Source organism: Thamnophis sirtalis, unplaced genomic scaffold (genome assembly GCF_051295495.1).
Source record: "Thamnophis sirtalis isolate CommonGarterSnake01/CBP01778 unplaced genomic scaffold, rThaSir2_p1.2 scaffold_13, whole genome shotgun sequence".
In the NCBI taxonomy this organism is placed as follows: domain Eukaryota; kingdom Metazoa; phylum Chordata; class Lepidosauria; order Squamata; family Natricidae; genus Thamnophis; species Thamnophis sirtalis.
Genome location: NW_028261393.1, coordinates 47130668 through 47147087, shown reverse-complemented (window position 1 = coordinate 47147087; position 16420 = coordinate 47130668). Strand labels below are relative to the sequence as shown.

The window sequence follows — 16420 nt, the reverse complement described above, 5'->3', positions numbered from 1 at the left end:
ACCTAACCCTAACCCTTAACCTAACCCTAAACCTAAACCTAACCCTTACGTTTATGTGAATCGGCTTGCTTTAATTTTAATTTTATTTAAATTTTTAATTTTTTTCGTCGCGCTGTGATGACGTCAAATGCGCGCTTTCGTCGAACGCGATTTTGTCCTCCGCGGTTTTGACGGGTCACAGGAACACCACCCCTCCCCAGGAAACCCCGAGGTCTGCTCTGCTATTTTCTTCCAGAATCTCCCCAAGGACTTTTCTTTAGTTTTTTTTTTAATGTTTACAACGATTTTATTAATTTATGATATACCCCCCAAAAAAATCATCAAAGCAAAAAGTAGTAGGGGGAAAGGGAATAGCGTGGGAAAGAAGGGAGGAAAAAGACTCTTTTTTTCCCAAGTGTTTTCTGAAAAGGAAAATGTTGGATCCTCCAGCCTTGCTTGGGAGTTACGATCCAGATCTGCTTTCAAAAGGCAAAGAACAACGGGCCCCTTTTGTTTTACAGGCAGTGCTCGAATTACGACCACAAATTCGTCTCGCTAAGAGAGACAGGTTGTCACCCGAGCTTTGCCTCGTTTTTTTGCAAACTCTCTTGTGAAGCGCTGTGGTTGTCTTCCCCGTTGACTGGGCTTTGTTCGAAGGTCACCGGAGGGGATGATGTGACCCTCGAGACACCGCAACCGTCATCAATACGAGTCAGTTGCCGAGCATCTGGATTTGGATCGGGTGGCCCTGGGGCAGGCTGCAACCGTCGGCATGAAAAACTGCCACACCACAATTAACTTTTTCAGTGCCAATGTTAATTTCAAGAGCTCCTTAAAAGAATCGTTGTAAGTCGAGGATTAGCTACTTCTAGTCCTCGCCCTGCAAATCCTTCGGTCAGGGAACTGAGGGGCTTTAGACCCCTCAGTCACTCCCACCTTGTCTCCCATCCCTGAGGCTGCCGTTGCACACGGCTTTCCCTCTCTCCGTCAGTCGCCAAGCTTCCTCTGACAAGATATTGATGCTGTATAATCCAGCAGTCCCCAACCTTTACGGCTTGGCAGCCTGCCTGGGGGTCAGAGAGGGAGGGGAACTGGGCCGCGTGAGCAACGGGCTGGCCACTCGCAAAAGTTGAGCTGCGCACATTGTCTGCAGCCAGCAATTCACAGGGCCCGATTCCAAATTACGCCATGGCCTGGCAGTGGGCCACAGCCCGGGGACCATTGCCGTAACCGCCAATCTTTAAGCTGAAAATCAATTATTTGGAAAGCAATATTGTTTCATCAGCAACAAAGGAAGCCAGTGCCAGAGTAAAGCCATCCGAGGAACAAGTTTAAGGTGGTCTTATTCGTTATTCATGACGGCAAGTGAAAAAATCATTTGTCATGGACTGAAGGATATTCCCCATAAATACAAGTATTTTACATTTTTTTTGTAAACAGCCAAGCATTTATAATCAAGTTGGTGGATATTTAAATGATCGCTGATCATGAAAAAGTTGTATCCCCCCCCCACCTCACCCCAAAAACGTCTAAATAACTATGGGACATGGAGATTTTTTTTTAATTAAAAAACTGCGTTTGTTGGGTGAGATTAGGCCCGCCTCTCGCCGGATTTGGCTTGGCTTTCTTATTAATTGGCTGCTCCGTGATGCCGGCTGGAAGATTGTGGAAATTAAATGTATCTGGCAGGTTAAAAATGAACAGAGGGCAGCTGCAAGGTTCAAAATAGATGTATTAGGTTGTGGTAACACCATAAGACTCTGGGGGGGTTTGGAACTGGCTGCAGATTCACCGTCCCTCTGCCTGATCCTCCCAAGCCCTCGATCTGTAGAATGGGCCTCCCTCACCACCACCACCCCAATAAATTCCACTCTCTCGCATCAGGCTTTTGCCAGCCTGTCATTTGGCACAGCAGGTTGCCCGGATGCCCTTCCTCTCACGGAGCAGCTGGCAAGCCCCCGCAGGCTCTGCCCAAGCTCAGAAATCAGAGGAAAGAAGGGGGGGGGGGGCTCGCCTAGGCAAACCTTCCCCAAAGATGCTCCCCTTTTGTTTTTGGATTGTCCTCTTCTCCTTGCCAGAGAGGGCGGAAAGCCCTATGAAGCGGTATAGAAGTCTAACTGCGATGGCTATGGCCGGGATTCCTAGACCCAGGCGCCTCCGCCTTCAAAAACCAGCCGAGGGTGCGCCTCCACATTCTTGCCCGATACTTACCCTCGGGAGACGGAAACTTGCAGGTTGTAGCAAGCAAGCAGCGGCTTCTCCGAGAACTCAAACATTAAGCTGTCCGAGTCCTGCTCCTCCTCCTCCTCCTGATCAGAGCCCCCAGGAGGGTTGAGCAGAAGGTCGCAGCTGATCTCCTCTTTCTCCTCTGAAAAAGATGCAAAAGACAGGGAGGGAAGGTGAAGGAAGAGGCCGCTAGCAGATGTCCCTGGTCTGCATGCTGGGCCCGGGCCGTTAACGGCTCATTCGGAGGCGAAGACACAAGCAGACGGAGAAGACAGAGGCGAGGTCTGCAAGAGCACCGGGAGGAGGCAGGGCCCCCAAATTACAGGCTCGCGTTGCTTTGAAGCCGGCTTAAAAGAAAAAACAACCCGCTCCCTAATTCTTCTGGCTGCAGGATGGACAAGCAATATCCCTTCTTTTTTCCCCTGCTGTGGTGATGGTGGTGGTGGTGGTGGTGGGAAGGGGACTTGAGGAATAGCTGAGTCTCTTACTCGACTAGTAAAACTAGCAACAACATCGGTAAATGGGGTCGGGTGGAGGGAGCTCAAAAAAACGGAAGGAAGAGAAATTTTGGCCAGGTGCCCCATCTGTGTTTCTGCAGGATGGTGAATTCTGCACTTGAAGACAGGGAGAGGAGAGGGGAAGGGAAAAGGAGAGAAAGGAGACAAAAGGAAAGGGGAGAGGAAAGAGAAGGAAAGGAAAGGAAGAAAGGAAAGGAGAAAGGAGGAGGAAGGGAAAGGAAAGGAGGAAGGAAAGGAAAAGATGAAAAGAAAGGAGGATGGAAAGGGAAAAAGGAAAAAGGAAGGAAGAAAGGAAAGGAGGAATAGGGAGGAAAGGAAAGGAGGAAGGAAAGGGAAAGGGAAAAAGGAAAAAGGAAGGGAAGAAGGGAAAAGAAAGGAAAGGGAAGGGAAAAGGGGGAAAGGAAAGAAAAAGAAGGGGGAAAGGAAAGGAAAAAGAAGGGAAAGGAAAGGAGGAAGGAAAGGAAAAGAGAAAGAAGGAAAGGAAAAAGGAAAAGAAAGGATGAAAAGAAAGGAGGATGGAAAGGAAAGGAAGGGGGAAAGGAAAGGAAAAAAGGAAAAAGGATGGAAGGAAAGGAGGAAGGAAAAAAAGGGAAAGGAAAAAAGGAAAAAGGAAAGGGAGAAGGGAAAGAAGAAAGGAAAGGAAAAGGGGGAAAGGAAAAAGGGGAAAGGAAAGGAAGAAAGGAAAGGAAAGGAGAACGGAGAGGAGGCAGATCTGAAACTTGTACTTGTTAACGGGGCATGTTTTCAACCACGAAACCCAAACCAAACTACCGCATCCATCCAAGACCAAGATTATTTTTTTGAAGACTGTCATTCAAGTACAGCTTTCAAGGCCCTACTTTTTTGGAGGGGGAGGGGGGAGCTGACTGACTAAGTGTTTTCTTCTCCAGAGGCTCCTCAATTAGGAAGCCACGGAAGGAAAAGGGGAGAAGCCCACCTTTGTTGTCAATGTCATTAGGTTCCCCCACCCACCCTCCATATCTCCTGCCACTCAAGGGACAGGAGGAGATTAACACGGACCGAAGTGGCTCGGGTTGGCTCTGGGGTCAAAACAGGCAGTGGCTGGATTCTCTGCTCACCTAGTACCGAGCTGCTGTGAAAATCCCAGGCGGTCTGGGGATCCCCATCAGGTCGTCCCTGCAGGTCCAAGAGGTGATCTACAAGAAAGGCAACCCAGGAAGAAGCAAGCTGAGGTGGATTCCCTTGATCCCAGGCTCTTGAGAAAGACCCCCAAATAGCTATCTTTAAAAAAAAAAACATCACACTGGAATAAGCACAATTTTGCAAATCAGTTACTTCTGTTTGTTGCTGAAAAAGCTTCCATGCAAAACCCACCACGTAGACTTTGCAATTTCAAACCCGTCTCAGCCTTTCCTCGGATGATGATAACAACACCAAAACAACAACAACAACAACAACAACAACAACAACAACAACAACATATCCTCCGACGTTACCTTAACAGTTCCTAGGGCCTTGGTTAGGACTCAAGCTGTTGAGCTACCAACCAGCCCCAAAGGCTGTGAATCTCACTAAAGATTAACCACATAACAATAATTAGCATCATCATCATCGAAACTACCCGATTATGGATGAAACATGTAACAGTGACACCCATTGTCATCAGGACACCTGGTACCAGGTCCAAGAATTTTGAAAGGTACGTCAAGAAGTTGCAGCTTCCTGCAATAACACCAGCGGAACTGCAAAAAACTGCACTGCTCAGGACATCTTATATTTTAAGGTGGTACCGTATTTCTCGGAGTATAAAAGAGGGTGAAATTTTGGGTGGTCTTATACACTGAATGTAGCCCCACCCACCCACCGGCACCAACCCTTGGGTCTCTGCCTCCCAGCAATTTACCTCCTTGCAGCAAAGGGGGGCTTGCGAAGGCTTCCATAAACCAGTGTTTCTCAACCTTGGCAACTTGAAGATGTCTGGACTTCAACTCCCAGAATTCCCCAGCCAGCATTCGCTGGCTGGGGAATTCTGGGAGTTGAAGTCCAGACATCTTCAAGTTGCCAAGGTTGAGAAACACTGCCATAAACTATAGCAATCCCTGCAGCCTGTAACAGCTGATGATCGGGAGATATTGAAAGTGAAACTTGCTGTTTGCTCCATGTGGCAAATTGCTGGGAGGCAGGTTTTTTTTTTCTTGTGCTAATCAGGCTGTTTGCTGCAAGGAGGTAAGTCAACAACTATCAATGCCTACAGAATGTTCAAATTATTAGACTCATTTTTTTAAAGACTGCTTTATTATTGTTCTAGACAGAGTAACAAAATGAAGAAGCTTGATCTGAAGAGGCCCAGTGCTATTGTTTTAAAAAGTGCTATTCTTTTAAAGAGCAGAGAATAACTATACTTCCAGAAAGCATATTTTAACAGCATCTGTACAAGTATAGTCTAAAATATAACACTACAAACAGTGTATATTGGCTGTACTGTTTGTTGCAAGGAGGCAAATTGCTGGAAGGTAGAGGCAGATATTTTTCCCTTGTTTTCCTCCCAAAATCTAGGTCTGTCTTATACTCCGGAGCGTCTTATACTCTGAAAAATACAGTACTTGGTTGATACCTAGGACCCTGGCAGCAACCCGTATCAACCATTAGCACCAGTCAATGGTATTTGTGATGCATTTTTGAATGTTCAGTTGACTGAGTTTCATGTTTAATGAATAAAGTATATGATTATCATCATCATCAACATGTCGTAGCCAATTCAAGTACCCAGCTGTTCCTCTGCTAGAAATCGGTAATCATCATCGTAATCTTTTAGCGACCCCATAATCCCTGGCGGGGTGGAGTCTGGGCAACTGAATGGAGCTGAGTCAGAAGTGGTATTCTGCTGGTTCGCACTGGTTTAGGCAAACCGAGTGGCGATAGCGAGAGGCTCCGCCCACCCATGCAGATGTCATCACAGACGCTCTGTGCACGCAGTCCCAGTTCCGAGCCGGTTGCGAAGGAAGAGGATTTCATGCCTGAGCTGAGTGTTTACTGGCCCGATGCCTTTCCTGTTGCCAATCCGAAGTTTTTTTCTTCTTCAGCAGATATATTCTCATTGTGCCCAGAGAGAAATATGCCACAACCAAGGATCGAACTCACAGCCTCCTGATTGTTGAGGCGAGAGCTTCACCTCTAGGCCACCGCACCACTCCTCCTAGAAATTGGTAATCCATCCACAAAATTGAAATAGATTTTCCATTTCAACGTAGTCTTCTGTATGCGTTTTCCATCCCCGTGGAGGATGGATGGATGGATGGAGGGGAGGGAGGGAGGGACCGAGGATGATGGATAAGTAAAGAGCGGACCAAACAACCGTTTTCCTTTTAGGAGGAAGCAACTTACCAGTCAGGAAGCTCTTCATCACATCGCTGTTGGCTAGCTTCAAGGCCGTCTGCCCGGAATAGGTGGCTAGGGTTGGATCAGCACCGTAGGAGAGGAGCAGCCACAAAATCTTCAGGTTGTCGTTCGCGACTGCATCATGTACAGGCCTGTTGGGGTGGAGGGAAACTTTTAAATAAATGTCATTGCCTCCACTTCCTAGAACGGGCCAAGCGTTTTTTCAGATCTTACGGCTGTAGCCCAGGGATCAAGACTATCACCATCTCCTTGGTTCCTTCCCGCTAACATTTGTAACACCGCGAAAGAAATTCGCCATCTGAATATTCTTGGTTTTCGTTCCCCTTCGGCAATATCGTTCGTTCTCATATGTTCAAATTTAGTCCATGATATTATACCAACTTTAGAATATTGATCAACATTGCCATATTTTTCGGAGTATAAGACGCACCAAGATTTTGAAGAGGCAAATTTTTTTAAAAGGTTTTTGCACTCTGCAGACCTCCCGAAAACGGCCAGTTTTTCACAAAAACGGGCCTGCTTTTTAATTTAAAAAAAAGGGCGTGCATAGCCTTTAGGAGGCTTGTAGAGTGCTCCAGGCAGCTGGGGGGCAAAAATGAGCAAAAAACACCCTATTTTTCGCTCATCTTTGCCCTTCCCCAGTCCCCAGCAGCACTCTGGAAGCCTCCTAAAGGCTATGCAGGGTCATTTTTGCAAAGGGGGCAGGGTTTCAGGAAGCCAAAAATGCTGTATTCAGTATATAAGATGCACCCAGATTTCCACCCTCTTTTTTGAGGGGAAAAAGTATGTCTTATACTCCAGAAAATACCGTACTTAAGAAACCAGCAGACTTGTGTTTACATACATCCTCCATTTTATACCATCCAAAAGTTGGAATCCAGGATTCCCACCTCCCTCCCAATGGCCCCATATCCTCCGTTCCCCGAGGAGGATCCCGACTTGCCTGGTGCCATCCTGTGCGCTGCAATTCACGTTGGCCCCGTGTTCCAGCAACGTCTGCAGGATGTCCACCCAGCCCCGAGCGCAGGCCTCATGCAGAGCGGTGTACCCGGCGTTGTCTCGGTGGTTGACGTCGTTGTTCGGCTTCTGCAGGCAGTACATCACCACGTCCTGCAAGAGGAAGGCCGCGGTTGGGCTCGACTTCACGCATATTGGGATGGGAATGTCCACGATGGAAGCGAGGTGGCGGTTAAGTGAACCGCACCTGGTTTTATGACTTTTTTTTGGGGGGGGGGGCAATGGTGGTTGGAAATGAAATCACCGTAGTTGTTAAGTGAATCACATGGTTATTAAGCGAATCACACGGTTATTAAGTGAGTCCAATTCCCAATTGGCTTGGCTATTTAATAGAATAGAGTAGAGCAGAGCAGAGCAAAGCAGAATTATGGAATAAGAGTAGAGTATAATGCAATGGAATAGAATTATGGAGTAGAGTGGCATGGAATAGGATAGAGTTATGGAGTAGAGTAGAATTATGGAATAAAATATAATGCAATGGAATAGAATTATGGAGTAGAGTAGAGTAGAGTAGAGTAGAGTAGAGTAGAGTAGAGTAGAGTAGAGTAGAGTAGAGTAGAGTAGAGTAGAGTAGAGTAGAATTATGGAATAAGAGTAGAGTATAATGCAATGGAATAGAATTATGGAGTAGAGTAGAGTAGAGTAGAGTGGAATGGAATAGGATAGAATTATGGAATAGAGTAGAGTATAATGCAATAGAATAAAGTTATGGAGTAGAGTAGAGTGGAGTGGAGTGGAGTGGAGTGGAGTGGAGTGGAATGGAATAGGATAGAATTATGGAATAGAGTAAAGTATAATGCAATGGAATAGAATTATGGAGTAGAGTAGAGTAGAGTAGAGTAGAGTAAAATTATGGAATAAGAGTAGAGTATAATGCAATGGAATAGAATTATGGAGTAGAGTAGAGTGGAATGGAATAAGATAGAATTATGGAATAGAGTAGAGTATAATGCAATGGAATAAAATTATGGAGTAGAGTAGAGTGGAATGGAATAAGATAGAATTATGGAATAGAGTAGAGTATAATGCAATAGAATAAAGTTATGGAGTAGAGTAGAGTGGAGTGGAGTGGAGTGGAGTGGAGTGGAATGGAATAGGATAGAATTATGGAATAAAGTATAATGCAATGGAATAGAATTATGGAGTAGAGTAGAGTAGAGTAGAATTATGGAATAAGAGTAGAGTATAATGCAATGGAATAGAATTATGGAGTAGAGTAGAGTAGAGTGGAATGGAATAAGATAGAATTATGGAATAGAGTATAATGCAATGGAATAAAATTATGGAGTAGAGTAGAGTAGAATGGAATGGAATAAGATAGAATTATGGAATAGAGTAGAGTATAATGCAATATAATAAAGTTATGGAGTAGAGTGGAGTGGAATGGAATAGGATAGAATTGTGGAGTAGAGCTGGAAGGGACCTTGGAGCTCAAGCAGGAGACCCTTTACTATCTCAGACAATTGACTTTCCCGTCTCTTGTCAAAAACCTCCAGTGATGAAGCACCCACAATTTCTGAAGGCAACTTCTGTTCCCCTGGCTAATTGTCCTCACTACTAGTGTGCTGCGACGGTCTCCTGCAGCCCTCTGCCAGCAAAAACGGAGCTCAGGGTGCCATGCGCAACTCCACTCCCCCCGCTCTGTTTTCGCTGGCAGAGGACTAGCAAAACAAACTAAAAACCAAACAGAAGTAGAAACATTTCCCCTTTTGCATCTGAGCATTCAAGAAGGGGCAGGAAAGAAGAAAGGGAAAGACAAAGAAAAAGAAGGGGAGAGAGCAAGGAAGAAAAAAAAAGGAAAGAGGGGAAGGAAGAAGAAAGGAGAATGAAGAGGGAAGGAAAAAGAAAAGGAAGGAAGGAAGGAATTAAGGCTATGATGAGAGGGAGGGCCACCACAGGGATACGAGTGACATTGAGCTGGCCATGCTTACTATGCCCCCCCTAAGGTCAAACACAACCCTGATGCAGCCCTCAATGAAATCGCGTTTGACACCCCTGCTCTATAGCATTAGCCCCCAAAACAGCACTCACCTTATACCCAAGCCGGGCTGCTCTCTGCAGCAATGTTTCTCCAGCATTCTTGTTCACGATCAGACGCCGAGCTTCGGGGGGAACAGGTGGACTTGCGGGCGTCTCAGAGGTCCTCTCCATGCCGTGCTGCCGGACTTTGCCAAACGGGCTTGGTTCCCGGGACTTCTTTGGAGAGCGGGACTTGGCCTGGGGACACACAAAAGACACGGAATTTGGTCAAGGTTGGGGCGAAAGACGCTTACGATCCCAGAGGGAAACAAAGAACAGGAGGTTGCTTGGTGCGCCCAACAATAATTCCTTCTGGGTAGTCCGGGCAGAATAAATGATGACCCTGAAATCAACTTATGCCAGTATTTCTGCTCGATACGGTTTGTTCTTCTTGCGGTGCCCGGCTAAATTGTCATTGTATTTCAAGGGACCATTTCCCATGCGCAAATGATAACTTTAATAATATTTTTAATTGCTTGAGTTCATTTCTTCTTTTGTGTTCTTTCTCTTTCTTTCTTTCCTTTCTTTCCTTTCTTTCTTTCTTTCTTCTTTCTTTCTTTCTTTCTTATCTCTCTCTCCCCCTTCCTTCCTTTCCCTCCTCCCCACCTCTCTCGCTTCTTTGTACGCCATCTTTATTATTTTTACAATAACTCATGGTGGCAAACATATCCAGCACACTTTCATCCTCCCCCCCCCACAGCAACAACAACCCTGTGAGGTAGGCTGGGCTGAAAGAGAGGGACTGGCTCAAAGTCATCCAGCTGGTTTGCATGCCTAAGGTGGGATGGCCTCCTGCTTTCTAGCCCGGTGCCTCCATCACTAATCCAAACTAGCTTTCTTTTAGAATGGTTTTATTCTGTATTGATAGTGTCAAGTAACCTGAAGTATTTGGAAGAATGACCCTTGCACATATGTGCTAGTTGTTCCTGACTCTAGGGGGCGGTGCTCATCTCCGTTTCAAAGCCAGAGAGCCAGCACTGTCTGAAGAAGTCTCTGTGGTCATGTGGCTGGCATGACTAAAAGCACACAGGACGCTGTTACCTTCCCACCAAAGTGGTGCCTATTTTTCTACTTGCATTTTTCGTGGCACGACAAAACCGCGCTCGTCAAAATCGCGGTGATAAAATCGTGGCGCTAAAGCCGCGACGTCATCACTGCGCATCATCACTGCCGCGACAACAGCGCGGCAACAGAAGGGCGCTTTAAAACGGCGCCGCGGCAGAAAGCCGACTTCAATTAAGGTAAGGGTTAGGATTAGGTTTAGGGGTTTGTTTTAGGGTTTGTTTTAGGGTTAGGTTTAGGGTTAGGTTTAGGGTTAGGTTTAGGGTACTGAGTGCTTGGGAATGCGCGAATTTGCCCTCCGCGATTATGTCATCGCGGTAGGGTCGCGTTTTTCCTTAGTGCTTAGAACGGCGCAAATTAGTCTTCGCGCTTATGTCTCCGCGGATAAGGGCTTCGCGGATTTGTGGTGGAACTGCATTTTTACCTGCTTTTGAACTGCTAGGTTGGCTGAAGCTGGGACAAGTCACGGGAGCTCACTCCGTTACACGGCGCTAGGGATTTGAACTGCCGACCTTTCTAATTGACAACCTTAGCGTCTTAGCCACTGAGCCACCGTATAGAAATATAGCAAATGAATAAGTACAGCAATCAGATGACATCAATGTGGCCAAATCCCCAATTTGGTCATTCTGACCATCCTATTCCCAGCATCTCTCCTTACCCCAAAGGTGTTTTTTTCAGACTTGTTTTTCCTGAAGACGCTTCGCTCCTCATCAGTTCAGCTCAGAACCGAAAAAGCTTCTTGGATGAGAAGCGAAAAGGTCATCAAGGAAAAACAAAATCCAGTTGCCTTTTGAAAAAAAAAAAAAACAACCCTGACCTGGATGAAGGGAGAATCTCCATAGATCCCCCTCCTCCTTACCTTCCCCTCTTCGCAGAGGCCCGACAGGTGTTTGGTTTTGCATTTGCGCTTCCCGGAAGGTTTCTCCAGCCCTTCTTGGATGGGAGCCATGCCGGAGTGATCCAGGAGAAAGCCATTCTGGAAGTCCAGGTGGCCTTGTAGGGATGGAGAGAGCCGGCTCCTCAGGCAGAGCTCAGAGCCTTTGCCCAGAGCTGAGCTTTTGTGCTTTCTGTACCGGAAGTCTGCAGGCAAACCACAGAGAGAGAGAGAGGGAGAGAAAGAAAGGTTAGAGGCGTCCTTGGAGAAAAGATGCTGCCCTCCGAAATTTGTCTGAGAGAGAGAGAGAGATGGGGAGGGAGGGAGGGAGAAGGAGAGAGGAGGGCCAAGAAAAAGAAGGGAGCAGCAACAATCAAACACGGGTCTGCCTTTTTTTTGAAAATTTGTTCCTTGGGCTCAGTGGCTAACTTGAATAGATGCTCACTTTGGCCATGAAATAAATCCTAATCTTTGGAAGAACCCCGACTGTGTGCTGTGATCTATAGTCCTACATATAGTATATTCTCTCTCTCTCTCTCTCTCTCTCTCTCTCTCTCTCTCTCTCTCTCTCTCTCTCTCTCTCTCTTTCATATCTATCTCTATAACTCTCTCTCTATATGTCTATCTGTATCTCTCTGTCTGTCTATCTATCTATCATCTATCATCAATCTCTCTCTCTCACTCACTCTCTCTATATATACTGTATGTCTATCTGTACCTCTCTGTCTATCTGTCTGTCTGTTTATCTCTCTATCTCTCTATCTATCATCTATCATCAATCTATTATACCCCCCTCTCTCTCTCTCACACACACACACTCTATATACTGTATATGTCTGTCTACCTCTCCGTCTATCTATCTGTCTATCTATCATCAATCAATCTATTATACCTCTCTCTCTCTCTATCTATCATCTATCTATCTTTAAAGTCACAACCCCTGGTATGCCCAAATATGGGAGGAAGTTCACTGCTTCCATATATGTGTTGCATTTCCACAAATACAACAGACACAGACACAAACAGACAGACAGAAAGACAGACAGACAGACAGACACACACACACACACACACACACACATATATATATATGTATATATATATATATATATATATATATATATATATATAGAGAGAGAGAGAGAGAGAGAGAGAGAGATTTTATATATAAAATCTATCTATCTATCTATCTATCTATCTATCTATCTATCTATCTATTACTTATCCATCTCTCTCTTCTATGTATCTCTTATATCTATCTCTCTATATCTATCATCCATCCATCCCTCTGTCCCTCCATCTGACTATCACTGTTGTATGTTACAATTCTTGATGAATATATTTTTAATGTACACTGAGAGCTTATGCACCGAAGACCAATTCCTTGGGTGTCCAATCACACTTGGCCAATAAAGAATTCAATTCAATTCAATTCTAAAAGTAGTTAAAATGATGGCATACATATTGGTCATGGGCTAAATTTCTACATTTGGTTGATTTGAAGTACTTCGACGTGTTTCACCAGCTCTTTTCCTACCAAGCAGACTTCTTCCCCTAAGTGTTCTACCCTTTTCGTGTCATAGTCCCTGACACCCGGCTTTCAGTCCAATCCAGACTATTTAAGACAGGGATGTTCAATCTTGGCAACTTTTAAGACTTGTGGCCTTCGGCTCCCAGAATTCTTCAGCCAGCATGATTTTAAGGGCACATGGTACTAAGCACTGGACCGCAATGAAAGACAAGCCTGCCCTGCTAAAACATTTTAGACTGGAAGAAAAGCTATCTCTTCTTCTTGGTGGATTTGCCTTCTACTTTTCTAGTTGTATGTTAGAAAATGGGTTTTTATTATTTACTGCTTGCACTAAGCATCTCCTGCCACCCATCTTGGTTACTCGGGCCAAGTTCTACATCCGCATTCACAAACTGCCAGGGGGGAAAGGAAAGTCGATTGTGATTCAAAAGCAAGGGATTCTGGGAAAATAGGGAAGCTCCCATCAAGGAAAGGCCCAGAAGGAAAGGATGGTAGGAAAAAAAAGAACTTCTGCCTTCTTACTAAAGGCTGCCTGTAGTCCTGCAAAAATAAGAGAGGAGGAAAAACTACAATCCAGAAGTTGCACAAGGACTCTTGAGAATTCAGGATCCGAATAATTCATTTGGCCAAGGGTGATGAGACACACATGGAATTTATCTACAGTGCAGAAGATAGAGAAGATGATGAAGAAGAATTTCATCCCATCCCACCCCTTTTCCAGCTTCTGCATAATGTTCCTGCGTAATGCACCCTGCATGGATCCCCCCCCCCATCCTTCTCCCCCCACCCTTCCCGGCCTCTCTGTCTCTCTGTTGCAACCTTTCCTGCCTGCGACTGTCACGGGACTTGTGCGGGAGAAGCCTGCCCCCTGGCGGTTGTTGCAAGCGGGAGGCTGCAGGCCTTCTATTTTTGGACCGAGTGCAAGCAGCGGTGGAGCTGGGGGCCCCCCGTTTCTGCGGAAGTGGGTTGCCCCAGCCAATCTGGAAAAGCCGCCATCTCCCTCCCATCCAAGATCCTCACGGTTTGAAAAGAATAATAATAATAGCAACATCACAAAGGAGAGAGGGAAAGAAAGAAAGAGAGAGACGGGGGGGGGGAGGGAGAAAGAAAAAAAGAAAGAAGGAAAAAGAAGAGAAAGAAGGAAGGAAAGTAAGAAAGAAGGAAGGAAAGAGTGAGGGAGGGAAGGAGGGAGAGAGAAAGGAAGGAAGAAAAAGAAAGAGAAAGAAGGAAAGAGAAAGAAGGAAGGAAAGAAGGAAAGAGAAAGAAAGGAGGAAAGAAAAAAGGAGGGAGGGGCGGGAGGAGGAAGGAAGAAAGAAAAAAGAAAGAAGGAAGGAAAGAGAAAGAAAGGAAGAAGGAAGGAAGAAGGAAAGAGAAAGAAAGATTATTTTTCAACTTTTTAAAACCGTGGCTGGCTGCTGCTTTTCAATGGCAGGAAGCAGATCGAGACAGGATGAAAAGCTCCAATTTGCAGGGAGGGGGGAGAGAAAGGGAAGGAGGGGGGGGCTACCGTCAATGCTTGGTGGCTGGTGAGGCAGATCGACACCAGAGAGGTTCTGCAAAGGGAACTGGGGTGGGCATCTCGGGGGGCGCTCAGGCCCGAGGTTGTGTTGCAATCTCCTGCACGGCTTAACCAATACAGGAAGTTGACGGTTTTTGTTCCCAAGCTGACCAGGAGAATCTCCCTTGTGCTGATGCTGGTGCTTCCCCACAACACGCTACGAGCAGCCCATCGTCCCTGGCCTGATCCTTTTACACGGAGGCTCTTTCTGCGCCAACTCAGGAAGCTCAAACTGCCCAAGGAGCTGCTGATTCTGTTCTACAGAGGAATGATTGAGTCTGTCATCTGCACCTCCATAACTGTCTGGTTTGGCTCTGCAACCCAACAAGACAGACACGGACTTCAGAGGAGAATCAGAACTGCAGAAAAAACAACGGCTACCAACCTGCCTTCCATTGAGGACCTATACACTGCACGAGTCAACAAGAGGGCCGTGAAAATATCTACAGATCCCTAGCATCCTGGACATAAATTGTTTCAACTCCTATCCTCAAAACGACACTATAGGGCACTGCACACCAGAACAATAGACACAAGGACAGTTTGCTCCCGAACGCCATCACTCTGCTTAACAACTAATTCCCTCACCACTGTCAAACTATATACCAAGTCTCCTTACGGTTTATATTGATTGTTTCCTAATATGATTCACTTGCTTATTTGTACCCGATGGCTATCATTAAGTGTTGTGCCTTATGATTCTTGGCGAATGTATCTTGTCTTTTGATGTACACTGAGAACATCTGCACCAAAGACAAATTCCTTGTGTGTCCAATCACACTTGGGCAAGAAAGGATTCTATTCTATTCTTCCAGCCTGACCAGGAGGCTGGCGTGACCCGACAAAAGCGCGAACGTCATAAGCGCGCCGACAAAACCACGGCGCTAAAACCGCAATGTCAAAAGCGCGTCGACAACAGCACGCCGACAGAAACGCGATTTAAATTAAAGTTAGGTTTAGGGTAAGGTTCAGGGTTAGGTTTAGGTTTAGGGTTAGGTTTAGGGTAAGGTTTAGGGTTAGGTTTTGGGTTAGGTTACAGCGCGCTTCTGTCGGCACGCTGTTGTCGGCGCGCTTCAGGGCTCATTCATCGCTCCTTCGTCACGCAGTTTTGTCGGCACGGTTTTGTTGCCGCGGTTTAGTGAGGCACGCTTTTGTCGTTCGCGCATTTGTGGTGGAACCGGAGGCTGGAAGCCTGGGGATGATGGGAGCTGCAATCCAGACCAGATTAGCAGATGAAGAGCGGTCACCTCGCAATCCTTCCTCCCCCCTCCCTCCCCCCCCGAAGCCCATCCTTTCACCTGCTTTGGATTTCCGCCGCTTGTGGCGGCAGCAGCTCAAGTGTTCCCCTTTGTCCCTTTCAATCAGATATTCTCCGCTTTGATACTTCCAGCTTTTCTGCCGCCTCCTTTTCTTCCTCTTGGCGTGGCTGGTCTCCTCTTCGGCTTCCTTGCGGCTCCACAGCTGCCTGATGGCCTCCCCTGGCCAGAGCAGTCCCTGAGCCTTACTCGGGTGGAAGAGGCCTCTTTCCGACCGAGAGCGTTCCTTGCAGCTGGAGTGAGGCGAGAGGCGGTGGGACTTCCGTAGCCGGTGATGCTTCGGGGAAAGCTCTTCGGCTTCGTCGTTCGCCTCCTCCAACAGCGGCACCATCTCCTGCCCGCCTCCGTCACACTCGCCTAACATGCTGGAACAGCTCCCTGTGGTCCCTGCAGGAGGGGGGGGGGAAGAGAAAGACCCCCGTCAAACTGGAGGCGCAGACTACCAAGAGCTGAGCTTCGTCACTTGCTCCACTCTGGGGTGGCTTTATTTGGCTAAACTCATCACTGCTGGTGCTCTCTGACCTTGGTTTGTTTCCTTGGAGACGTTTCATTACCCAACTAGGTAACACCATCAGTGTTAACAAGGGGAAAGGGTTTGCTTTCTGTTTAGACACAAGGAGCTTGCCCTGCCAGGGAATAAATCCCACTTCCTTCCAGCACCAGCGATGTTATAGCAGTTATAGCAATAGGAGTTAGACTTATATACCGCTTCATAGGGCTTTCAGCCCTCTCTAAGCGGTTTACAGAGTCAGCATATTGCCCCCAACAACAATCCGGGTCCTCATTTCACCCACCTCGGAAGGATGGAAGGCTGAGTCAACCTTGAGCCGGTGAGATTAGAACCACTGAACTGCAGATAACAGTCAGCTGAAGTAGCCTGCAGTGCTGCATTTAACCACTGCGCCACCTCGGCTCATCTAGTTGAGTGATGAAATGTCTGCAAGGAAGCAACCCAGC

The 16420-nt window shown here is 46.5% G+C and overlaps 1 protein-coding gene across 1 annotated transcript in view; it reads right to left on the bottom strand.

The window, feature by feature from the left end:
- Positions 1-16420, bottom strand: part of BCORL1 (BCL6 corepressor like 1) — a 46169-nt gene that overhangs the window by 1464 nt on the left and 28285 nt on the right. Inside the window, exons 8-14 of the mRNA XM_087728364.1 lie at positions 15446-15850; positions 11044-11264; positions 9132-9317; positions 7027-7193; positions 6069-6214; positions 3803-3880; positions 2191-2347 (exon numbers count right to left, since the gene is read on the bottom strand). Coding sequence (XP_087584490.1) covers positions 2191-2347; positions 3803-3880; positions 6069-6214; positions 7027-7193; positions 9132-9317; positions 11044-11264; positions 15446-15850 — 1360 coding nt within the window. The remainder of the gene's footprint in view (positions 1-2190; positions 2348-3802; positions 3881-6068; positions 6215-7026; positions 7194-9131; positions 9318-11043; positions 11265-15445; positions 15851-16420) is intronic.